At 39.5% G+C, this 25,177-nt stretch overlaps 3 protein-coding genes across 4 annotated transcripts; all 3 read right to left on the reverse strand.

The window, feature by feature from the left end:
* Positions 1 to 4,548: 4,548 nt before the first annotated feature.
* On the reverse strand, positions 4,549 to 13,139 carry LOC308128716 (aminoacylase-1A-like). Its single transcript, XM_080494381.1, has 15 exons — positions 13,071 to 13,139; positions 12,249 to 12,394; positions 10,749 to 10,813; positions 10,564 to 10,668; positions 10,374 to 10,468; positions 10,116 to 10,192; positions 8,845 to 8,934; positions 8,076 to 8,132; positions 7,799 to 7,872; positions 7,671 to 7,720; positions 6,520 to 6,664; positions 6,384 to 6,452; positions 6,222 to 6,301; positions 5,222 to 5,282; positions 4,549 to 5,105 (listed from the first exon to the last, which is right to left on the reverse strand). The coding sequence occupies exons 2-15, from the start codon at positions 12,373 to 12,375 to the stop codon at positions 4,941 to 4,943; spliced, it is 1,260 nt and encodes a 419-aa protein (XP_080350507.1). The 5' UTR covers positions 12,376 to 12,394; positions 13,071 to 13,139; the 3' UTR covers positions 4,549 to 4,940.
* Positions 13,140 to 14,244: 1,105 nt separating this feature from the next.
* On the reverse strand, positions 14,245 to 19,162 carry abhd14a (abhydrolase domain containing 14A). Its single transcript, XM_080495636.1, has 5 exons — positions 18,840 to 19,162; positions 17,265 to 17,545; positions 17,043 to 17,158; positions 15,669 to 15,904; positions 14,245 to 15,147 (listed from the first exon to the last, which is right to left on the reverse strand). The coding sequence occupies exons 2-5, from the start codon at positions 17,525 to 17,527 to the stop codon at positions 14,965 to 14,967; spliced, it is 798 nt and encodes a 265-aa protein (XP_080351762.1). The 5' UTR covers positions 17,528 to 17,545; positions 18,840 to 19,162; the 3' UTR covers positions 14,245 to 14,964.
* A 301-nt stretch (positions 19,163 to 19,463) lies between these two features.
* On the reverse strand, positions 19,464 to 24,887 carry hyal2b (hyaluronidase 2b). 2 transcript variants are annotated; one of them, XM_080495270.1, is made up of 4 exons: positions 24,750 to 24,887; positions 22,648 to 23,627; positions 22,136 to 22,225; positions 19,464 to 22,031 (listed from the first exon to the last, which is right to left on the reverse strand). In XM_080495270.1, the coding sequence occupies exons 2-4, from the start codon at positions 23,596 to 23,598 to the stop codon at positions 21,642 to 21,644; spliced, it is 1,431 nt and encodes a 476-aa protein (XP_080351396.1). In that variant the 5' UTR covers positions 23,599 to 23,627; positions 24,750 to 24,887; the 3' UTR covers positions 19,464 to 21,641. The 2 variants fall into 2 exon arrangements, with proteins under 2 accessions (XP_080351396.1, XP_080351397.1); XM_080495271.1 differs by having other exon boundaries at positions 24,696 to 24,887.
* Between the last annotated feature and the right edge of the window lie 290 nt (positions 24,888 to 25,177).

Genomic DNA, 25,177 nt, shown 5'->3' on the forward strand with positions numbered 1-25,177 from the left:
GGTGGCTGCTTTTCTTTTTCCCACCTACTTTACACCAATAAGAAAGACCCCAAAGCGTGTCAACATACACAACCGCAATGTTACTAAAAACAATCTGGATACAGTGGTTCAACTGACTGGCTCTATCTTAAGCCTGGACTGGATAATTTACGGTTGCAGTCCATATCTGATTTTGGCAGCACGGTGGAGTAGTGGTTAGCACTCAATTATGGGGACTCCGGTTTCCTCCCGCAGTCCAATGCAAGGTTAACAAATGTCTCTTAATGACTTTACATGTCATTGTAAGTGGTTGTCTGTCTGTGAGTATATCTTATACTTTAGTATCTACTTGAAATACTAAAACATGATGACACTTGTTTAAGTAAAAATACAATTAGTGTGTGATATGGACTTCTACTCTAACTTTGTTTAATCGAGCTGACAAACAGACTATATATGGATGGGAAGAATTTAAACCCGTAACAATACTGATATAGTTTCCTTGCCAATGACTTAATGATCTGTTTATAAACTTGTGCTGTATTCTATGATAATGCTATTAAACTTGACAATGTGAATGCCATACACAAGGTGCCAGTAACATGAACACTATAAAGGAACTTGAAAGCAACAATGGCAGTTCAAGAGTGAACATGGGGCGTCATCAGGGACCTGGAAGCATCTTTTAACCTGCCAGTCCTGCTAATAACTTAATCCTACCCATCATTCCCCACAGGGGCAGGCATAGAGCCCTCAAGTACTTAGTGCCAGGTGAAAATAAGACACAATTCAGGATGAAAAGTATGAGTGAACACAGCAAAATATACCATGTTGCATTTTGTTTATTACTTTGACTTGGATACATTATAGCTGATCTGTAATTCTTCCAGTTAATGTCTGGTAATCATTTCGATCTCTTGTCTGAATTGCTGCATTGTGGGTCCTATTCAGTTTACAAAACATAACACCCGATTTAGCCCAGGCAGGCAGGCAGACAGCCTGAAATGGTCACCACAGGGCTTAACGCTACCATTTTCCATTTCTGTTGCTGCCTCACATGTAAGGTACATTTAATCAATAAAACATTCTCACAGCAGATGTTTTGACTTAAGCATATAGCTCGAGGCTGTTTGGGCTTAGCCCCTGAATAAAACTCACGGACTGTGAAAAATATTCAGTAACATTTTTTGTTTTTTGTTTTGTATTTCATCTGAATCCTCGAAAGTCCAAATTTCAGTAAGACTCTCATTTGGAGTTACTGTACATGAGACATGAGCGGTGTGTATAAATGCACATTGATGCACTCGCAGGAGTGATGATGTAGGAGGCATTCAGCTCCATTTTTTTTAACCACATAATGGCAATGAAATCATTGGCTTAGAGCCACAATATGAGGGGAACATGCAGTGGTTGTGATTCTCGGTCATAGATATCTCCCAGCTGCACAAGAACAGAGCAGAATACAGAAATAAGTCTGGCAGTGGTAGCACAAAACATGATGTTACACTGTGTTTGCCCAGGATTTTAGATATGCTCCATCTTTGTAAGCAAAACAGATATAGAAATGCTGAAAGAGAAACAAGAAAATTGGCTAAACATATAGTTTTTCATTATTTACTAGTAGTTTATAACAAACACTACCTAAATTTTTTTACCTATATATGAATGGATGGATGGATTAAGCTCACTCTTGTTCCTCTGTAATTTACATTATCTTAAACACAAGGCCAGAAACACCCCTAATACTTCATAAACTAATTGAAAACTACAATATCTCTGAAAATAAAATATGGTCCAGACAATGTGAGCTTTACCATGACAGGCAAATATGTATAGATGGCCATTCATAAACAACATCACAGATCTACAGCAACCTACATTTCCCCAGAAAGTATTTTATCATTATGTTTTAATGTGAATTTGTTTTCCACACTTTTCCAACTGAAAAATTCAAAATGGTGCACGAGAACATGATGCATTCCAGCACACTGACCGTGGGACTGCAATCCCTGACAGCCTGCAATTAATCTGGTGGCCATTACAAAAGGGTTCGACCGTAATTACCACCAGAGGACAGTTGCACTGCAGGAGAGCACAGCAGAGCGAACTGCCATTCAGCTGTGAGATTTACAATATGCATGATGCTCCGTACACTGCAGCATCTGTGAATATTAACAGCTCCCCCCAGAAGCAAGAAAACCAAAGAAGCGCGACTGAACACTGACACAGCAACTTCAAATAAATCCAGTGATATGGAGGCTGATTTCATTGATTTACAAATTGTTCCTGTAAATGTTTCTTGAAAAAAGAACCCAATTAGAGATAGATAGATGGATAAATAGATAGATAGATAGATAGATAGATAATTAGTCAATTTTCACAGACAGTGATTTGTTTTGTTGTACTGCGCACAACCTCGGGGGTCACATTTGTAGAGTGGTTCAAATGATTGCACTATATCGTTGAGAGCTTTTACTTTTTTCCCTCTCTCTTTAATAACAGCACCGCAGAGCACGTAGAAAAGCGACATGAATCAGGTTAAATTGGGCATTTCCCTAAATGTGAGCTGGCTCTCTGCTCGGGGTTATACTTAACCAAAATGTGACTAAAGCAGGACTAAGCAGAAAGTAGTTTTTATATCTATAGGTGGAATGGTTACACAATGTGCAGATTTGGACTTTAACACATAAACAGCAGGCTTTATTGTACCTGGGTGTGTGTTTGATTATACAACAAATGCTCGGAAAAAGGAGCCTCTGACTGTTAAACAGGACCCATCGTTTCCCGAAGCCAGGCATTTAGATTCCATCAGCTGACCTGACAGGATGACTGCACCTTCTCCTGCCCCCTCTGGGAGGAAGGATGTGGGTTCAGCTTTCATTCGTCTCCCTGATGGCCCCATGTGCTAATACTGCTGTCATGTCCTGGGGAGAGAGAGGACTAATTACTGAGTGCACAGTCTTCCTGCCAGTCCCCCTCGGAGAGCCACACTGTTAATTGGACGAGGACTCTAAAGAGAGCTGAACTGCAGATGAGACCAACCTTTACCTCCAGTAAACAGCATCACAAATGGAAATTAATTTTTAATTCATCTTCCCTTGTTGCCCCACCATTTCAAAAAAACATCCTGGTCTATAGCTATTGTTTATTTGATCCAAGTGAAGATGAGTTACGTTGAAGACACATGAAGTCATGTTTATATCAGTCTATTTTGTTTGAGTTTTATTCTCTCACTTGAACTCAAGAAGTTATTTGGCTACAGAATCAATCATTACTTAAAAGCTAAAAAAAAAAAACTAAACAAAAAAAACACAACAGGCCAGCTTGGCAGCTCTGTGAATTCTTTGAGATTTATAGACCTGAATAACTGCCAACATTGACATGCTCAATCATGCTTCCAATGGAAATAAAATAGAATGTTGCAAGTCTCAGTCTTGAAAATTGTTTATATTCCTATGATGTGGTGGTATGAGGCAGTGATGGGCTGCAGGTGAGATCCTTTAGCTTAATAAGCCTCGAGCTTTTATAAAACTATGAGGAAGAAAGGGATCTGTGTTTTTTGTCTTTGGTTTGAAGAGGTTTCTCAGCCCTACTTTTCCTCATTAATTTTGCTGTTTATCCCAGCTAAAATGGAATATGTTGTTAAATATAGAACTGAACAGCGCTGCAATTCGCTCATATCTGGTGGGTTTCAGGTGTTGGGAGGAGGGAAGCTTAATTTTTTTCATACGTTCAAGCAGAAATTCCCCTCAGTCCAGTTATAACATATGCCAATGCAAGATCATCATCACGAACAATCTATTAAGACATTTGTGTGCTAATGGTTGCTATTAACTGAGACTAATGGAAAATCCAGTTGAAATGAGTGGTATACGTGCCTTCAGAAAATGTAATATAAGTGAAGCCTTTGAACCACTGGTGGTGTAAAGAGGAGTCTAAGAACCAAATTGAATTTCCCACCAGTGAAGCTATCATTTCACTTAAGGTTACGACTGCCAGCCTTGTCACCATCAGCAAAACTCAGGATTTATAATCTGAGACTTGAAAGAGCCTGTGCAGAATTTCTTGAGTATCACATGTAGCTGAGAAATTTCATCCTGGATAACAAGGCACCCAACCACCCGTGTCATCTCCAAAACCACGCTGTGTATCAAATGTGACTGAAATGACATTCTTGCTGCGCTACTTTAGGATGTGCATTTTAAGTGCTTCGCGAAACACCAATTACAGTTCTTCGAATGCTTTACTGCAGAATGCTGATCATGACGGTACTGTAATTATGGATGGGGAGAACTTATCAATAAAGTAAAGGTTGCGCTGATGGATTCAGCACAGTATTCATGTAGATTGATGTAGGTGGTTGGAATATTGTTAATTTACCGTCTTTGAGGTCAACAGTTGGTTGGAGGTGGAACATTGTCTCCGTACGCTGCTTGCATTACATGTTCTTGTCATTGATCAACTTTAAACAGCAGATCAATGTGGGTTGATAACGTCGATATAAACTGGCTATCGTGGAAATGGAAGAAAAAAATACATTCATTTAACTCCAGTTTAATAAATATTTTATCTCTTGATTCACATTTAGCTTAATTTAAAAAGTGACAATAAGGTGACTGTTTAATGGAAGAGTTATTCAAAGTCATCTTCACATTTTAGTAAGTTTGATTTTTCAACACGAATGAAAAACATGGTTTACATGATGGGTGATAATTGAAGATTACACACAAACTCAAACAACGCTGACATACAATAATTATGGTAAATCGAACATTAATGGAAAACTCAGTGTGATTATATCCTGAGAATCATTAAAAAAATTAACAGTATCAAAGGCTAAGTGCTCAGTTTGGCTAATCATACACATGACATTATTCTTTGGTAATTTCTGCAAGTTCCTCAAGGTGAATATCATGGTAGCTAAAATGTGTTTTTAGAGTGGATTAAAACCGATCGCTTTTCTAAGCCTCATCGGGAAAGGCAGGAACACTGACAAGAGCTGGGATGAGCCTCTCGTACACGCTGATGCCTTTCAGGAAGACCTGCTCATTCAGATACTCGTTGTGATCGTGCAGCAGGATCGGAGTTCGGTTCATTGGAGAGAAGCCGATAGCAGGGATGCCCACCTGTATTCAAAAATACAAAAAGTCTTTCTAATGGCTGAATTCTCAATAAATTAAAACCGACATATCTATAAAATGAATTTCTTTTAATAAAAGTTGCTTTTTTTGAGGCTACTCACCGCTCGGATAAAACGGCTATCAGTGGCGGCTGGAAAGATCTCCTTTTCCAAAGTCATGTTCCTACAGAAGAGATGCGAACATGAGATTTCGCTTTCATGATACAAGGACAGTGTGTCCAAGATTTTTTTAGATTAAATCAACATCGCAACAATACCCAAACATCACTAAAGTCGAAACAAGTTGCCGCAGATTCAGTTAAAGGAACGTAAACCATGAAAGTCTGGCACATTTCCAGTGAATTAAATAGTTATATCATTCCAAAATCTACTGAAATGACAAAATGGTAATATACAAATATCTAGGATGTTTACTTTCGACAGTGTTACAAAGGCAGAACAAATACTGCAAAATAACATTGCAAAACTTCTATACTCGATTAGATAATCTCTCATTTGTGTCACATTTAGAGCATAATTTCTTCAGTTATCACCACATAGTATTTTGTGAAGACACACTGACCTTGAACTTTGAATAAAGTAACTCAATTGAATCGAGTCTGTATAAACATCTGCACCAAACTTTAACAAATCCCCTTGAGGTGTTCTGCAGATAGTGTTCATGAGATCAGAACAAATGTGAGTTTTTTGGCTTTCACCACCACACAATGGGCCAGTTCACACTCAAGCTAAACTGAAAATACGTGCCAAATTTGAATATATTCCTTCAAGGCTTTCCTAAGATATAAAAAACAAGAACATCTTCCAAAGATGTAATGTATTTGAGGACAAAGCAGCTCTTTCCAAACACAAGCGGAGCACTGTGAAATCTGTGTGAACATTTGCAACCAATGTGTGAAAACCCTGAGTGAATACATTACAATGATTGCATAAGGAGAAATAATGGAGAGAAAAAAAATCGAATTATATAATATGAAAGTCAGATTTCAAATACAAACACTAACATTGAGGTACAAGCTGTCACTGAATCAGCTTTAACCTTTACTTCCTTTATGTGGTGAAACGTCTGACAATGTTTAAGAGTTCCTGGTTGTTTCCTTACATTGCTTTACAAGCAGCGCTGAAGGCACTCCACCACGGATCTCTCTCTTCTGTTGACGTGATGTTCTGATTCATGTGTTTCTGCAAGATGTGACAGTCGATTGAGTTCACGGGAGAGACCAGACAAACCACAGACCATTCCATGAGAGTTTGACGCACTGACCTGAGCAAATTCGTAAGTCACATCCTCTCCTGCCTCTTTGCACCACTGTTTGATTTTTGCTTCAAACTCCTGGTGATTTACACATAAATGCAGGGTTAACATTGACACTGAAAGACAAATGTGCACATTTACTCACCTGCAGGTTTACTGTAGGAGGAATTCTCAGGTCAAAGCTGACATCCATTTCAGCTGGGATGACGTTGTAGGCCACGCCTCCTTTCACCATGGTCATATTCACTGTTGTGACATCACCAAGTGTGAAACACTCGCTCATGTTCAGCCTGAAATGAATTACAATTTTCTGTTGTTATGGAGTGATCAAACCTCAAGTGGCGCCGTTTCATTTATCTTTTTTTCCCAAATTCATTCAAATTCATCGAATGAAGAAAAATCAACTTGACATTGAACTTTGTACGACACACAAACAACACAAGTGGGTCAAAAGGCACATTTACCCACTTCTATAATTGTAAACAGGCTGAATGAAACCATTCAACCATAATTTCTTTTGAATTTTGTTTTGTTATTAATGTCATTGAAAGTGGACTGGACAGGATCTTGCAAATTGGTTGTTATTCAGACTGACACGGTAAAAACACCCATAGTTGTCTGGAATTTATAATTTCCCCAAAAAGACTTTTAAAATTTGATTAATGTTCAGGAAAAACTGCATATTTCTACAATCTCATAAATGAATGTTTAACACAGCATAACAACATGTTTGATTGTTATATGCAAACATAAGTTAATGTCCCCATCATAATTAAACCAGCATAACGGCGTCACTTCTCAAAAATCATCACATCATTTTGAAAGTTTTTAATTACAGTAGAATATTCTTATTAGGAGATATTGCTGCCTCACCAGTGCAGTTTACATACAACAGCTGCTTTGTGCTGCAGCGTTGAGCATGAAATAAGATCTAAAACTCCATAGAGGGTCCATTGCTCCAAGAAAAAATAGCCATAAACCAGTGAATCTAACAACTGAACAGTTGGAACAGTCCGAATGTAAAATATGGAGATTTCAGCAAATCAAATATAGACTATGAATTTCAAGCAAGAAATTACTTGAAACAAGAAACAGTGAGATGATTCACTATTGAGAATGTCTCAAAGTTTGCAGAGTTGATAGCAATGAATTCAAATAATGAATCAACAATTGCAATTTAAAGATAAAAAAAAAACAAAAACCTCCTGATTATGCATTATCTATTCATGAGAAATGTAAGAAATGTAACACAAATTCTAAACATAGAATTAAATAGCTAGATTCAAGCAGTCTCACCTGTGTTTCTCTTTTTCTCTGAAGTCCAGGAAGGAGTTTATCACCTGCCGCTGTATGAAGCAGAAATATAATACATTGAGTTTTCTATGGGAATTTCATGAACAGATAACATTGACATTAATGTTTACCAGCTTCTCAGCAGCTGTATTCTCCACAAATCTGGAGCCATGACCAGGACTGCCAGGGCAGTGGACCGTAATCCCTGAGAAGCAGACATCATCTTGGTTCAATAAAGGCGTGGATTATCACCACCCAGAGTAGATTAAATTGGACATTTTCTTAATTTTTAAGTTCTTAAGAGACAGAGACTGAAATGTTTTTTTCATGATACACAATGGACAAATGTGATAATGCCCTTTCATGAACTCCTTATGAAACCTTCTATAGTGTAGACTTGATACTCACACCAGGGGTTCCTCTCCCCATAAAACACAGTGAAGGCCTCACCAGGATTGGCCAGACCTGCAGAACACATACAAAAAAAATACATAAAACTCGAGTTTGGATATATTCCATCTGACTGATGTCAAACTCTGTCACATCGACAGGTTTATTTCACTCTTAGGCATGAACAATATATTTACTGAACGAAAGCTATGTGGATTTTCGCAGACACACATTTTGTCTAAAATTGTATAAAATGCCTTCGAGGCAAAGTCCAAAAAGTTGAATTATCAAATTCAGAGATGCCGTTATTGAAAAGTCTCAAGTGACATAAGATTCAATATCTTAAAAAGTGACGTCTGTGACAAAACATGATGGCCTGTATGTGTGTGTCATGACAGTGTGACGTACGTACTGCAAGTGGTCTGTTTGCTTTGTTTTTGGATTATAAATCATAGATCTGAGCCCCATTTTAATCGTTATTCCACAGCTCCCTCATGAGGAGGAACCTTAACCTTTACCCACACAAAAAGTGAAACAGTTCTTTATTCCTCTACGTTTTAAATTTCACCACAAGTGTATTTGTAGTCAGGTATCCAAGTTTCATCAGGGATTTCACTGGCTATGCAGCTCGAGTATTGTTACCATGGTAACCAGCAGTTTAAACTTGTTTCTTGCATAACCACTTGGACATGAGATTGAAGTATCTGAGGTGTTATCGTATACGATAAGTGGTTTTCCAATTCAATAAGAAGCCAACTGAAAAATGTTGTGAAAAAGTGTCATTTACCTTCATCAAGGGAAAAGCCAATGTTTAATTTCTGAAACTCTGGATGCTTCACAAATGTTTCCATTCCCTTATGACCTCCAACCTCCTCATCTGAATACAAAATGAACAAAAGAGGCACATTGTTTTTTCAAAAACAGTCAGATTATTGTTTCTCGGGTTGCTCACATATAACACTAAAATCCTGGAAGTGCTCTGTCACACTCAAAAAGCAAACCGTTCTACTAAAAAGGAAGCCGTCTTGCCGTTTTCGATTCAGTTTATGCAGACCTAAACAAAAGCCTTTGTGTGGTAAACAGACAAAACTCTACATGGACGAGTGGCCTCAGAGAACAAAATACACAGTCACACACACGTTTAACACTGCTTGCAACGGCTGAATCTGAATGGAGAAGGTCCTGGATTGTCTTTTCTGGTCATAACAAACAGATTCAACTTGAGTTTTCTGCTGTTTGCTGATCAGCTAATAAACAAGAGTTAGGGTTAGTTCAAACCACCATCTGCCTCACCTAATGATTATTCTTACTGAAGTCCGAATTGTGCACAAATTCAAGTGCACATTTCATGATTGAAAGAATTATCCAGTTGGATCTGGAAGATTCACAGGTCAGACGTCAATTGTGAGTCATATTATGCAAAATTCCCTTTCTAATAGTTTTCCAGCAGCAATATGCGCCCACAAATATGGTCATGAGTACAACAATGGTCTAACAATTGTTACAAAATAGATGTTGATAAGTCCAATAAACACCTTGTGCACACCAACATAGAGAACTGTCCCTCTACATTTGGCTATAATCCAGAAAACACTCTCTACGTCCCTAAAACAAAGGCTTTTTCAAAGGAATTCCCCTTTTTTGAAGATACTTTCTGAAAAATTCAAACAAACAAAAGGTCACTTGCTCTAACAAGAGAGGATTTATACATAAATAAACGGTCACATCTACATCCCACATCTTGCAAACAGAACAGAAAACACCATCAGTTTACATTAAATACACTGAGGGTTAATGGATCATATCACAGCTATAAATCACAATCACATCAAGTTGAATCATTCTTATAAAAAAAAAAGACAAGTCCCTGTTGTCTCTTTGCATCTTTAACCCGTTAAATAACCGTGTCTTTTAAAATGTCAATGCTGAATTAACATTAAAATAAATATGAGCGGCAGTAAAACTGTATTTAACAGTATCACTGGTACCCACTTCTCTTACTACGGGTGTGGCCATCATGAATCCCAAACAGAGATGAGGAGTGAACATATATCTCACCAGGAACAAACATTAAATGTACAGTGCGTATTGGTTTCCATCCATCTGCCTTCAGTCTCCTGATTGCTTGGATATATCTGTAGAAAGCAAAAGCACAACTCACAGATACATGACAGAAACGGGAAATGAAGTGTAAACGAAAGGGATACGGCGGGTGTTAAAACATGTGTCTTACTACTTAGATAAAAGTGAAGATCACAAATACTAGAGCAGAAATCCTGTTCAATAAAACCAGTTATTAAGGCAGTTAATACCCACTGTATAGTTACACATTTCATGTCCTGTGATCCCCGGGCATAAATGTTGCCCTCTGCATCTTTGAAAGCACTGAAAGCATCGTATTTCCAATGTTCCTGGAGAAGAGATTGATATCAAATCCATTTTTTTTCATGTCTATTACAGGCAACAACAGGTTTGAAACACCGCAAACATAGACAAGATGTCATACCTGGTACACAGGCACAACATCTGTGTGGGAATTCAGGAGGATGGATTTCAAGGTGGGCTTTGTCCCTTCCCATGTCATGATTGACACAACTCTGCCCGGACAGACCTAAGTGGAAAACTTTCATCCGTCACAACCTTACAGGATGGAAACTTGTTTTCTACTTAATTCAAACCAGTGGCACACACCTCAATCTTTTTCATCGGCAGCGCCAGCTCTTCCGCTATTCTATCCAGGAACCTAAGGGCGGCGTCTATGAATGAATAAACAGTTAGCGGAACAGTGGTTTAAATATTGATAACGCGGTGAAAAACTCAGTGGTATCTCCCGCAGCTGTATGGTGGTGGTACTGGAGGACTTTGGCTGACTAGAAAACTTTTCAGTTATCGTTATGCATTGTTCGCACTTCTCAGGTCAGTGAGAACGGTGAGCATAATCCAACACAGCTCCGTACCCAGTCAAGCTGTAAAAGATTATTAAGTAAAGGCCAAGTAAAATCTGAACTTTGATTTGTGTGTATCACCTTATACGCTACAGTTTAGGAATTTCACTCTTTTATACAGTTGTGGTGACTCGTTTTGATCGTGCTTACAAGCACAGCAAAACTATAAATGTTCCTCACTCAAATAAAGTCCTCAACACACTCTGCGTAGTCTTGCGCAATCGCCGTACGGTCCGCACACAACAAACTTCACGGCGCGGCTTAGTTTACGTCGTACAGTGTGGCGGGCTGTGACTTATGAGATTGTTAAAGGTTTTAACTCATACATAAGGGGAAATGTCCACGACATAAAATGTCTTTTGAAAACAAAAAGTAGCTATTTGAATTCATGTCTGTAATCCATGTCTGTGTTTATTTGACCACCCAATACATCTTTTCATTAGGTCCAGGCATAGCTAATATCTGTTATGTATTTCACATCTTCCTCAGTTTGTGCAGGTGCTGCATTAAATGTATTAACAGATACTCAATGGAATTACAAGCACTTTTAAAAAACATTAACCATAACAAAAAACGTTATTCAATTACATATACATTAAAATATTTTATTTTTTTTAGAATGTATTTTTATCATAGTTTTAATGGGATAAAACAAAAAGAGAATAAAATTCAGTATCAAAATTAAAAAAAAAAAAAAAGTACAGGCATATCTGTATTGTATTATCTCCCATCTCAACATTTATGAAGCAGTAGGACAATGATCGGCCCTAGCACCATAAAAACTGGCCTTATGTTATGCAAGCCACTCTTTTATTGCCAAACTGCAGTGACTCAATAAGACATTCTTATTCCACTCTCAAAGAGTGGAAAAGCACCATATAATTATACATCATGCACAGTTTCAATATCTCTATATCATGCCTGCATGGCGGTGTCGTGGTTAGCACGACTGCACTCTGCAGGGTATTGCCTTTTTCTCCATGTGCGTGTACAGGTGTATCCGCTGGATCCCTTGTGGGATCAATACAGCATGTGTTACAAGTTAACTTAGTCACTCTAAATCGCTTGTAGTTGATACTGTGCACCCTGTCGACTCAAACTTGAGAAAGGTGTATACATAGAAGATGAATAACTTGTTGTTGCTGTTTTCTTTCACCCACAACAAGCAGCTGACTTGGAAACGGCTGACAAGAGCAAACGGAATTGTTAAATGTCCACGTGTAATAATAATAACAAAGTGTCTCACCATAGTCGGGCTCTGGGTGGACGGTTTTGAGGCGGAGGTACTCTCTGAACAGACTGACAGAGGGGTCCTCTCCTTCTGGAGAGCTCTGTCCTCCTCCAACACCTGGACCATCTTTATCAGGCAGCATGGTGGCTTTTTAAACTCCCCTTCAAGACACCAACAAGACTTCGTTTATTATATTGTTCAGTCGAATATAATGAATGGAAACAAAATCATGAGTACAATGAATACAATAAACACTAGACGTTTGCATTTCCAGAAGAACACGCAAGTTTGAATGCTGAAGGCTGAATAGAGCTGATCTCCTTTGATCTGCTCCTCGCTCCTACGTCTCCATGGTATCCGCCACTGATCTGCTTGATCCGTAGTTTGTTTGTTTTTTATTCGGAAACAGTTGACAATATAAAAAAACAAACAACAGCACTCTCGTGAACAAGCTGCACGTTTTGATATTTGAATGGAGAAAGAAGTCAGAATCAATAACAAGTAGAAGAAACATTTGAATCACTAATGTGTGAAAGCCATCAGCATTCACACTGTGAAAACTCGAAACATGCGATAAAACATGAGTCGACGAGAGCCGCCTCAGAGCCACCACGGCGTCAGAGCCCCGTCGGCTTCCCGTTGATCCGCTGGAAGCTACAAGCTAAGCTAGCTGTCTCGTGCAAGTTCACTTGCGTCTCGAGCTCCAGCTGCGTCGTCACGGCTCGCGCACGCCGCGTGTCGCGCAAATGAGAAGACAGTACAGTACAGCACAACAGGGCACGGTCGTTCAATGTCCTCCGCCCTTGTCTGCTTGTTGTGATTGCTCGCGGTACTCACCCCGCGTGTGTCCGCGTCGAACCTGCTGGCAGTCGTCAGGTGAACGACTACACCATCCGCTGCCTCCTGTCAGCTGACTGGGGACAGGCCCACACGTCACAAGTCAAGACTCTCACACAGCGCAGAAACAGATACAGAAAAATAATTAAAGATTATTTTAAAAAAAAAACAATTATAAATAACTACTGTTGTGTGCATTCAACTTAATTTCAATTTTAAATATTACCAAACTAATATATTAAATTTCAAATAATGATATTCACATACATCCATCAGTCCACCATAAGACAAACACACTCCTACACTCACCTCAAATTGTTTTTGGACTGTGAATGGAACGGGGAGTACCTGGAGGACACCCAGGGGCCCCTTCTTTCCCACTCATGGAAAGAAGGTGCAAACTGCACAGAAAGGGTCTGTCCAGACTTAAACAGGCAAAATTCTGGCTGTGAGGTAAAGGTGCAAACGATTATTCCACCATGTGGCCTGATATTCACATGCATCCATCCATCTCCTATATCCTGGTCAGGGTTGCAGGGTGCTGGAGCCAATCCCAGGTCACTGTGGGTGAGGGCAGGATACAACCCCGGGTAGGTCCCCAGTCCATGATAGGGCAAACACAGAGAGACAAATAACACACAAGCTCACATTCACACCTTAGGGCAATTAGTGGTCACCAATCAGCCATCTTGCCTCACAACAGGAATATCCCCAGTTCATTTCTGGGTTTGGGAGCTTTTCTATTTTGAATTAACATATTTTCCGTATGCATGTTATTTATATGTACCTGCATAATTATACTGATTGGAAATTCCAAGTTGTTCTATATGCTTATGTATCTGTATGTCTTTGATGGGTTGTGAACTGGAGCCCACCAGGTGGAACCATGTAAACTGTCCATAGGGACATTTCTGAAAAGTTGCATTTCTGGATAACAATTCCTTGTGAAACAATTTGATTGTGAATATATTCAAGTCAGTGGCACGTGTGCTCGAGAATAAATGAATACTTTTACATGCAGTCTGATTGAATGCCACATACCATACAAACTTTTCACTGTAAAATAGTCCTTGTCTGTCAAATATTTAAAGAGGCTCTGCGACCCAGTCAATAGTTTTATCAACAATGAGCCATATCAAACATGTTTCTTGTTTTTATTTTAATCAATGCACAGATCGTTTGACTTCCATCCTATTCTTGGCATGATTGTCCAGACTTATTGCAAATATATTACATAGACCCTTTTATCAGCACTATACAAATACAAGTGAGTTTAAATTACGTGTATATGGTCCATACTCTTTTGTACATTCTTTTTTTATAGTTTGTACCAATTCTGTTTTTTTGAGCACAGCATGTATTTGGGGAGCTGAGATTACTGCCAGATCTTCTTATGAAAGTCTTTCAAGTGTGAAACTGGCAGAAGCTTTTTTTTTTTGTTGTTTTTTTAAATACAGGTAACCGCAACATTTGCAGACATACAGTCGACTCCAAAAATAATCAATGATACCAATAAAGCAAAGACATTCCATGTTTTTACATGCAACTAGAGACACAGAGAAAGCACATGAAATTAAATGCACCACTATACACAGATAAGGCAAATATTACAACAAGCTGAGCTAAAGGTTTTTTTTTTTTTAAAGTGACACCATAAAATATTGACGGAAAATAATAACATTCATGATGACAACTTGTGCAGTTCAATATTTTACACACAGCATACCCCAATAATCTCCCCTCAGGTGAAAGTACAGTATGAATGATTCTGAGCTTTATCCCTTGTAACAGAACTTATCATTTGAAACAGCTGTATTGATGACAGGTTATCCCTTTTTTTTTTTTTTTTTTACTCTTTCTTGCCTTCTTTTAGTTACCACTTCCTCTACACATCTCACTTCAGTTTGCTGAGGAATTCAATGAGTCCTTGGTGAAATTCTTGGGGTTTCTCCATGTAGCAGGCGTGACGAGCTCCGTCTAACTTGAGCACGGAGTGATTTGGGAGCTGTATGAGATTATGGTGGGACTGGGCGCCCAGGTTGGTGTCCAGAGTTCCATACACAATGAGAGTGGGAGTCTGCAAAGCACATGAGAAGAGGATTGAGCATACACGATGCAGCGTCATGACTTATTGATGTTGTGAATCTACTTTCGAGTGGTTGTATTATTACAGACTCTTGCATAATGTAGTCATAGAACTGGCTGCAGACAAGTGACAGAAAAGTTCAAAGGGTACAGACTCAGACTGCATGACAATGTTGGACTTTGATCATTTGTCCCATCTATCGTCTGCAGCCATTTTATCCTGTCAGCGTGTTGCAGCTGAGCCAACAACACGAGAAACCCTGGACAGGCTTCACACAGTGACTACTGTGAGCAATTTAAAATCACCAAATCAAGTGAACAAGGATATCTTTGGATTGAAGGAGGAAGCTTCAGTACACAGAATAAACCCATGTAGATAGTAGATAGGCACAGACAGACATGAAGCCAGAATTGAACTTGGCTCCTCCTGCTGGTCAAATTCAATTCTACATTCAGTGTTTTTATTGCATCAATGTTCACAAATCGCATCACTGTAATCTGGTCCTGCCTCACCTGAATACTTTGGTATTGCTGAGGGGACACACTGCGGGTACCAACTGGGGCAATAGGAATGAATCCATGCAGCTGAACACTGTTCTTCACCAGGAATGGAATGGAGTAGTGGCCACTCATGGACGGGCTCAAAAGCACTGCTGTTCGGACACCCAAAGACTCCATGAACCGTGAAAGCAGGTCAACACGACTCTGGTCGGTTTTCAGAGCTTCTGAGTCTGGTGATTTTCCATAACCTTAAAGAAGAAATACACACACACATACACACACAAAAAGAGAGGATAATAAATGGAATATTTAACATTAGCAAGCAGAGATTGTATTAAATTCCCACATGGCCAGACTATTATTTCCACTTATTCTGCTGAAGTGGAAATCATCTTTGCCCTTGCCCAACTCCTCGTCGACATACTTTACCTTCACCTATCGTAACTGTGTTAAAAGATTACAACATTAAATGCAATTACTACACAAAAGTACATAAAGATATGCAAGAATTTGATTGAAGCAGAGCAGGAACAGTGGCTGTTTATTAATAAGAGATACATTCCTATAGAAAACAAAGGCATCAAAGGTATATGGCTCTGCCTTCTTTGAACATGAACGTACACTGTTGACTGCAACTTTCAACCACAAGAGTGCGCTATCACCGTGTGTGTGTGTGTGTGTAGTGGTATATAAGATGAATGGAACTATACAGTTCATGAGATTGTTTGCTAATTACTAAGTGTTTTACAACGTATGATCATATGAAACAAAACGCTTTTGTGTCTAATCTATTTTAAAAACACTAACATGTCAAAATGTTAGCTTATATTACTGTGTGCGAAAATAGCTTCTCTCATTCCCTCAACTTTCAAGATTTTAAAAAAATTTCAACAACATCAACTCAACAAAAGGCTATAAACGCCGGTCACAATTCAAAAACTACTTATATAGCCTTACCTTTAAATTACTCTATTATTTCAGCCTATACTTAGTATCTTATTGGTTGTTTTTTTTACTCATTCATAATAATTGGAATCTGCACATTTGTTGTTTTTTTTCAATTATTCTCTTTAAAGCACTCTGAGCTGCATTGTATGTCCTGCAAGATGCTCTGTAAATAAATAAAGCTTACTGACATGAAACTCACAAAAATGTGACAAGTCCTCTTTTCACACCCTCCATGTTTGGTTTGTTCAGTGTTACTGTATAAGGTCCCATCTTAGTCAGTAATAAAAGAAACCTTTCTGAGGTTAGAATTCAAGTGATTGAAAACTAAATCCAACTTAATTAAGAATATCATATTAAAATCTAACACACTTCAAATTAAGTCACTGTGACAAACACTGATCTTGAGGCTTATCAATAGAAATAACGTTTTAATTGTACCTGGTAGGTCCATTGCAAGAGCTTGATAGCCGTTCACTGCCAGCAGGGACATAGTACCGAGTTCTTCCCAAGTTTTAGATGTGAAGGCCTGGCCATGAAGGAGGACCACCTGCAGCCTGCACCAAGACATTACTTTGTTATTTAGAGTTATCGAGCAGGCACCGTCCAAATAAAAACAATGTTAGCTGCTGAGCTAGTAATTGGGTCCACTCGTCAGCCCACCGTGGGAATATCTGTCGTCCGGCTCCATCGACTGGCAAAGCCTCTCGGAAAAACAGAGGAGGGTCTCCAGGTAGATGTCCGGTGCGGATGGATACGTTGATGCTTGGAAGTGGAGGAGGGGAGGTCGTCATCAGTCCCAATTTCTGAACTTCCATAGAGGGCTCCATGCTGCCCTGGCGGATGGTAGGCAGTAGGAGGTACAGCAGCAACGTGGCCAACATCACAAGGCCCAGAACAACCAGACGATTCCGCAAGAAATTCATCTCATCAAGCAGGTCGATCTGAAAAGTAGTAGCAGTGTCTTCATCCAATTTTAATGTTTATAAATGCATATAATTAGTGTAAATTTAATATAGAGATGTTATAGTGCCAAAACTAATAGCCATCATGATGCTGGCATCATCCCTGTCAGCTATTTACCGAAAGGAATGACATTTAAATAAAACAAAAGAGAAGCCCTTTTTAGATTGAGGTTGCCTCGTGCACTGATACAAGAAATGATGTGGGGGAAAAAACATAACTTAGTCATGATGACGAAGAACAGATGTAGTTGTCGGTGTATTGTTGAACAGTTGCAAAATGATCAGACAAACAAATGGCTCCCTGGTCAGTTTATCATCAGTGAGATTTCCAAAAACTTCTGTCACCAACCATCTTGAATGACCTTCACATTCTCTATAGATAATATTAATGAACTTCAAAATTACTATGCTCATTTTTTAACCTGTGTGTTTGGATTCTGAGAAAAGAGGGATTGTTCGCTGCCGTTTGATAGCTCGCATGGTTGAAGTGTGAAGAATCAAGACACGTTGACAAGTGATTCGGGTAAGAAACAGGTGCTTCCGTGGAGTGAGAAAGAGCCATACACAGCCACAACAGCCTGGCACGTCTCCCTCTTGGTGGAAACCACCAACCTGTTCACAAACTGCTGTGGGATGGTAACAGAGAACTGAGGTTTGGTCCCAGACTCTGGAAATGTGGAATTGTCATCTGCTGCATAGTTTCTTTCTGCATGAGAGGCTTCACTCACACACCTCATTGTAAAGCACCTGTGGGCACCAAAAGCTTCATGAAAAGAGCCAAACGCAATCATAAATAATAACGCTGGTTAGCATTAGAAGATAGGATTTGTACATTTCTTTTCATGGGCGCCACCCACACTCACCCCTGCTGCACATCCCGCAAATGCGTGGTCTTTAAAAATGTGGCACTATACAAGAGGAGAATAACCAGGCTTTTCGGTTGTCCACGTTTGAATCCCTAGAAGCATTGTTCCAACAAGGAAATAAGGTAAGAAACACAAATGTACGTGCTTTTGCGGTTAAGAATGCCATACGGATTTAACCACGAGGGACTGCAGGTCGCTGTGCGGCGGTGGCTTAACCAAAACTAAACCCCAGAAAGATTAAGTTAATGAAAACGAGCGAGCATTAAATCTGTAACACCACACAATTAAGAGAGTCAACTGGGAAACAAAATATCCCAGTAGGGAAAAGTGCAGTAGAGCTCGCATTAGCTGGATGTGTCGGAGTGTAGAAGCAGAGCCTCCTCATGTCACAGCCGAGAGAAACATACCTACAAAGACGAGAAACTCAGACACGCTCAAAGAGAGAAAGACGAGCCTTTCCTGTCCATCATCATGTCTTCTGCATCGCCGCTCGCTTGAGATGAGAGATGCAGCTTGAAGAGGTCCGAGCGACGTTGCTGTCGGTGGCTCACTTGGATTTTATGGCTAAAAACAGTTTATAGTCGACTACACAACGAGAAACTACCCATGCAGTTATGGGAGGTCACCAATTAGTCGAAAAGAGACCGGGTTTAACGCGATAACGTCATAAAAAAAAAGCTAATTCATTTGAGACTTTGTGACTAGTCGATACTGGGTATTTTAACGCACGTTTCTCATCGGAGTGCTTTCGGAGCTGCACATAACACTGCGCAGCATACGGCACTTCCTGTGGTATATCCCTTTCACCCTGCTTACCACGCTCATAACGTGATTTTTTTAAACACTTCAAACTGTAATGTTTTCATTTAAAATTTTGATTTCAACTATCGATCCGATGAATGCGCATGTTTTGTCTTCGTCTGTTTTGATTTAATGCAAAGATGTTTGTTGGGTTAAATAAGACAAGTATTCTCTACAGATCCAGCATTTATTTGTATGTTAAAAACATTTTACAAAGATTTAGCCTGTATTATTAATTTGACAGTTCGCAAAACACAAGGCACTGGCGTCAAGTTTATACAGTGAGGATGAAATGCTTGACATATTTCATAAAATACTAAAATACAGTCCTTGAAAAATGTATATCAAATGTTCTATGGTGAGACAATATGAACAATGTCTTGCTTTTTCAGTTTTAAATTATTTCATCATGTTTATTTGCTTTTGCAGATTTTCACCGCCATGACATGCTACAATAATAAGCTACTGACTGGTGAGCTGGTAGCATAAAAAATAACATTACTTTGAGCATAATTTAACTGTCAATTGATCAAAAAGTGGACTGATACTTGAGAAATAAAACTCAAGTTATTTAGGGCAACAATTTTGCATTTAAGGCTCTCGTGATGAAAAGAGAAAAACACCTGATCTCCAAAAGGCAACAGTTCACTTGTGAAAAGAAGATAAAACATGTAAACAAAAGTTTGTCTGCACAACTACCTTTTTTACATTATAATTTAAATATTATCATCTACCTGTACCTAATAGTCACTGTCAATAGATTGATATCATACTTCCGGGTAAGGAGGCCACACTGTGAATGAGAATCTTTATGAATGTAGAAATAGCATGTCGGATCTCTCACTATATAAGGAAAACCTTGTTAAAAAGTAATAACGAACAAAATCTCCGATTGCTGATCTGAAATCCGGCTTAAGCAGAACAACCTTCGACGTACCCATTTTGTTTTAGACAAGATTCACAGTGGATCGTTTCATTACAATGACATGTGAACAAAAATCTGTACGGAGCACATTTATACTGCACTGAGAATATAAAATAAAATAAAAAAAACAGGAACACCTCTCAAGTCAAAGCCTAATCCAACAGAAAAATGGCTAAAGTGCAAATCCCACAACACTTTTATCTGTGCCAATCCCACGTAAAAAATAACACAATCTTCCACTCACTCACTGGTACCATAACTCGTGTTTGGTCTGGACGTACACAAGCTGTATACCGTAAATATGAAACGTTCAGTCTAGAAAGACATTACTAGCTGGTTCAATCAGTAAACAACAGTTTTTACTGTCGACCGTTTCAGACACTTTTGAGACAACCTGCAGTAGAAACAGGTGAAATTCAAATATCAGCACAGTTTCTCAGACTAGTGTAGCTATTTAAATTTTCCAATAAATCATATAAAGTGATTTTGACATGAACATTTGAAAACTGATCCCTTCGGTGTCAGTTTTGTTAAAACTAAAACAGCCTGAAAACCATTTTACAAATACAAATATCTTTGGCATTTCTGTCATTTGGTTTCCCGCAAACCTGCAGTAGTTTTAAATTTGTTAAGATTAGTTTGATTATTATTAAATACTAGTACCTGAAGCAACCTGCTTGTTTTCATTCAAAAGAAAATGTATTTAACAGAACAAAGGTTTTTAAATTATTGTATAAATTACGTAAATGGCACCTTGAAAATATGTTTACCAACACTTATATTTTTTGTTTATCATTACGATTCTTGCCATACTTTTGATTTATCATACACTTGCTTCAAGATATTTGGTTTGCTTACAACTTTGTAGGTGTTAATGTACATCACTATATTATGCCATCTTCAAAAAAATGGGAATGAAGCAAGGGTAATATTTATTTGCTCTTTTCTAAATCACTTTGTAGCCATGATAAGACACAATTAGGATCAGAAACAGGCAGGTCCAGCCATGTTATTTCTATTCCCAAAAAGAAAAAGAGTATTTGTCATCCTTTATATAACCTAAAAGCTTCATTCAGTCACTATTCACAGCCAGATCCGGGTCAGCGTGAAGCACGACAGAGGCTTTTAAATTATGGTTCCAATAGTCAACGTAATATGACACAAATGATGTAAAAACCAAGAGTTGGTCTCCAGCTCTTCTCTAAAATGGTCTAAAAGCCCATTTCATTCTGCTCATTAGGCTCACATTTTTCTTGTCCCCCTTTTTGAAGAACCGATAAACTCCATTGCATCAGCCCTTGTAAATTACCTGTAGGATCTGTGTTATTGGGCATCTCGTGTGAATTCTTGCGAACTTTCTTTGTTATTTAAGTATTACACCAAGCTGGGGACCAATTGCATTGAACCTTAACACATTTATGACAGATATTCTGAGGTGACCTTTTCCGGGCTGACAGAATAACTTGTGTTTCTCCAAGTTTCCTCAATGCAGCAGAGCGAGGAAGCCGAGTGGAAGTAAAAGGCACATAGACCAGGTCCCAATCACAGAGGACGCTCTATTCTTCCCTTTTTCTTTCTGAGCACAGCCGTCACCCCTGTACCCACTGTAGCACTGGCACTGAAAGTGCGTACGGAAAACAGCCAGCTCGGCTTGGCCCGGCGCTCCGGTAACCTCCAGCTTCCCGCGCTGACTGCTGATCCTGTGCGTAGAGGGGCTGAGATGAAGATACACGTCGCTATCTTGCACCCGGCGAAGACAACGGCCGTGGGATTTACACAGCTCCTGGCTGCACTGCTCAGCTGCTGTGGACACGTTGAGGAGATACTGGCCCAGTGGTCCCTTCAGGTACTCGTCAAGGGTTGAGCAGCTGGCCTAGAAGGTTTAAAAAAAAAAATAAAAAAGGACCGCTTAACCTCACGCTCACCGAATCCTCTGCTATTCAGCACGGAAACAAGCAGAGACGGCAGAGGTCTTACGTCGCTGCTCGCATAGGACGTGTCCCCCCAGAAGATGACACCCGCAGCTCCGAGTGCGACGCTCTCTCCAATGGTGGAAACCAAGTCAGCCTGTGAACGAGTGAAACTTCAGCAATGATGGGAACCATCACACAGAATTAATTACCACACACTAAAGTATGGTAACTACGGTAACGGTTCGTAGTTCGGCCATGGTGTTGTCAGAAAACTCTTTCATTTTGTTCACTAGTTTGAGATGTAGGCTAATTATTTTCGTTTTGGCCCCACAAAAATGAAGCAATTCAAAATCCTATTCCATATGCTGTTTGATACTTTCCAGCCCCAAAATAACAATACAATAAAAAAAAAAAGAAAAAAAAGAAAGAAAAAAGACATCCAGCATGAAAAATAGTTCTTAAGACATCAATTTTGGGGCCGTTTATAAAAATGGTGAAACAATATTTTAACATAACAAAATGAAAAACACAGTTCTGTATGAATGAATGCGTTACAGTTTTCTCTCACCAACTAACCTCGGTTAGGAGGGTCATCTGACTGATGTAAGTTGGTCGCGTATAAACAAAAACGGGACGAGTTAACCGGTCTCCAACAGACGCCAGGCGCATCGCCTCCTTCACCCGGTTTCGGACGAAGAGGCGCCCGTAGTTTGTGGAGCGGAGTGCGGAGCCCATGTAAATTGACGGGAAAAGCGCCGTGCATTCCATCCACAACCAGTTCAGCTGATCATTGCGAGACATCTCCAACCCGGGACAGCGGCCCGTGTAGTTTTGCAGGCCGCCTCTGTAGTCATGGTTATAACAATCTGGGAACAGGTAGAAGCCCCACAGCTGATTGGGCCTCAGATTCTTGGCAAGTTTCAAGGTGTCCAACATGAATTTTCGTGCCCACAGCTCAAAGTCCTGCTGTGCAACCTTCCCGACTTTTTCTGGGGTCCAACTCGGGTTCTTCTTGGCCACCATTTCACGAGATTTACGTCTGTAGATATCTTTAATATCCCAGTTTCTGATCCACAACGGACGCCACTCCTCCCAGTCAATAACAGCCAAACCTTTCGCCGTCGGCTCCCGTATATATTTCTCCACACCCTCGGGCATCTTTTCATAGTGCTCAGCGAGGCTGGCGAGCTGGGGAAGGCCTCCGTTCACTGCGGTGCCACCACGCTCATAATAGGGATACAACCCGAGGCGTTCCTTGTAGAAAATAGTGAGATTCTGTCGGACAAAGCCCTCATTGGGGGATGCTACAATGTGAAACTGATCCAAAGACAAAGTTACACCATGTCGTGGCGCACATTCCTGTGTCGGTGCGTTCCAGGCAAGAAGCACTGGCTTTTGGGAATATAAAGGCCATCTTGTCTGCCTCATATCTGCTGAACACAAGGCTGTCCATGTTGAAACTACGAGCAGAATCAACCGAGCCAGCTGGCCAGCCGAGGTGATAAGACAGTGGGACATCACCTCCATGGTCACTGCCCACCTTCACTCTCCTTTCTCTGAAAAGAGACACAGTAGTTTTATTAGTTTAATCAAACATTAATTTGTATGTCAGCTTACAGAACTCAGTGACAACAGACAGTAAGAACGTGTGTGGGACAGAAAATAAATTCCATGACTTCAGAGTGCATCTCAAAAATTAATTAGGCCTACTGGTTGGGAAGATCAACTACGGTTGGAACAAAAGGGATATTTGTCACAGTTTCACATCAACAGAACATGATGAAGTTCATAGGCGACTGTTCTTCTCCTGACAGATCTTCTAACTGCAAATCTTGTGGATCATACAGTGAGCCAAAACTCATCAGTTGGTGTATTTAAAAAAAAACATTCAATGACATCTTAAAAGCTGTGTATTTATTGTAGCTTTTTTCATACCTTAGATTAATTTCCAGGACACTAGTTATGAGTTATCTTCAGACATTTTCAACCTACAAATCCACCAAAAACATTTAGTGGACCGAATGCGAATCCTTGTTATTTACAGTGAATCTTACATGTGTTCATATGTTAAAAAAAAACAAACAAGGTATAATGCAGTGTTGCCTGAAGCCTCAGTCTCTTTGGAAGATATCACCCTAGTAGAAAGAAAAATATGTGATGCATATTTTCTGTTGGTATTAGTCTTTCATAATTTACTTTATGATTTCAAACTGTAACTTTTATAACTGTTTTTAATCTTGTGTTGAAACTTGCCAAGTGATAAATAAATATAACGTGTTTTGTTAGACATTACAAAACGCAGGTACAACTATAGGTACAAACAAATAAAAATAACTAAAACATGACAGTAGCTGATCAATAATGTAAGTAATCATTAATTCTCTATGTGTTATTCTGCAAACGTCCTTTGTCGTCTAAGCAGGTCCAATAAAATCAAGTAAACAGAGAAAAGGCAGGGAGATGTAGAGTCACGTTTTAAAGAGCATCTCAAGAGAAGTAGACTATTGCAAAACGTAACTTAATAACCGCGTTCTTCATTTATCTGTCTGGGTTTTTAAAAGCTCTCTAAACAATGTGAGTGGGGGCAGTTAGCCACATTAGCTCAAAGTTTCATTGAAACTGACCACCATGCTACAGGAGCTAACGAGCGTCATCTTCCTCCTCTCGTCCGGTCTCACCCGCTGAAGCCGAGGACGCCCGGGGTTTCTTCTGCTCATGTAACCGCCATATAAGTTACATTTCCAGCGGCTTGCCATATGAACAACAGCGTCCAGAGTCCATTCAGTCCATACCGACGATGAACACCACGTCTACAAGCCCAGAAACCACGGCAGGAGCGACTGACCGTAAACGTTGAGCAACAACAGACCACTTCATCTGGCTGTGAAATACGGGGCGTTTGAGGGGGGGGGGTCTGAGATTAATATAAATTATCACCTGTTGTATTTAACCAATTTTCCGAGCAACGTAAATAATTCTAAATAATAACAGTATTTACGCTTTATTTTATTGTGATGACATTTTTGTTTGGCATTCCTGTGAGGGCAAATTCACATTTCAGAGCGGCCGACCGCCCCTCAAATGAAAATCTGAATAGTGTGTTCTC

Source organism: Blennius ocellaris (genome assembly GCF_963422515.1).
Source record: "Blennius ocellaris genome assembly, chromosome: 4".
Classification (NCBI taxonomy): Eukaryota; Metazoa; Chordata; class Actinopteri; order Blenniiformes; family Blenniidae; genus Blennius; species Blennius ocellaris.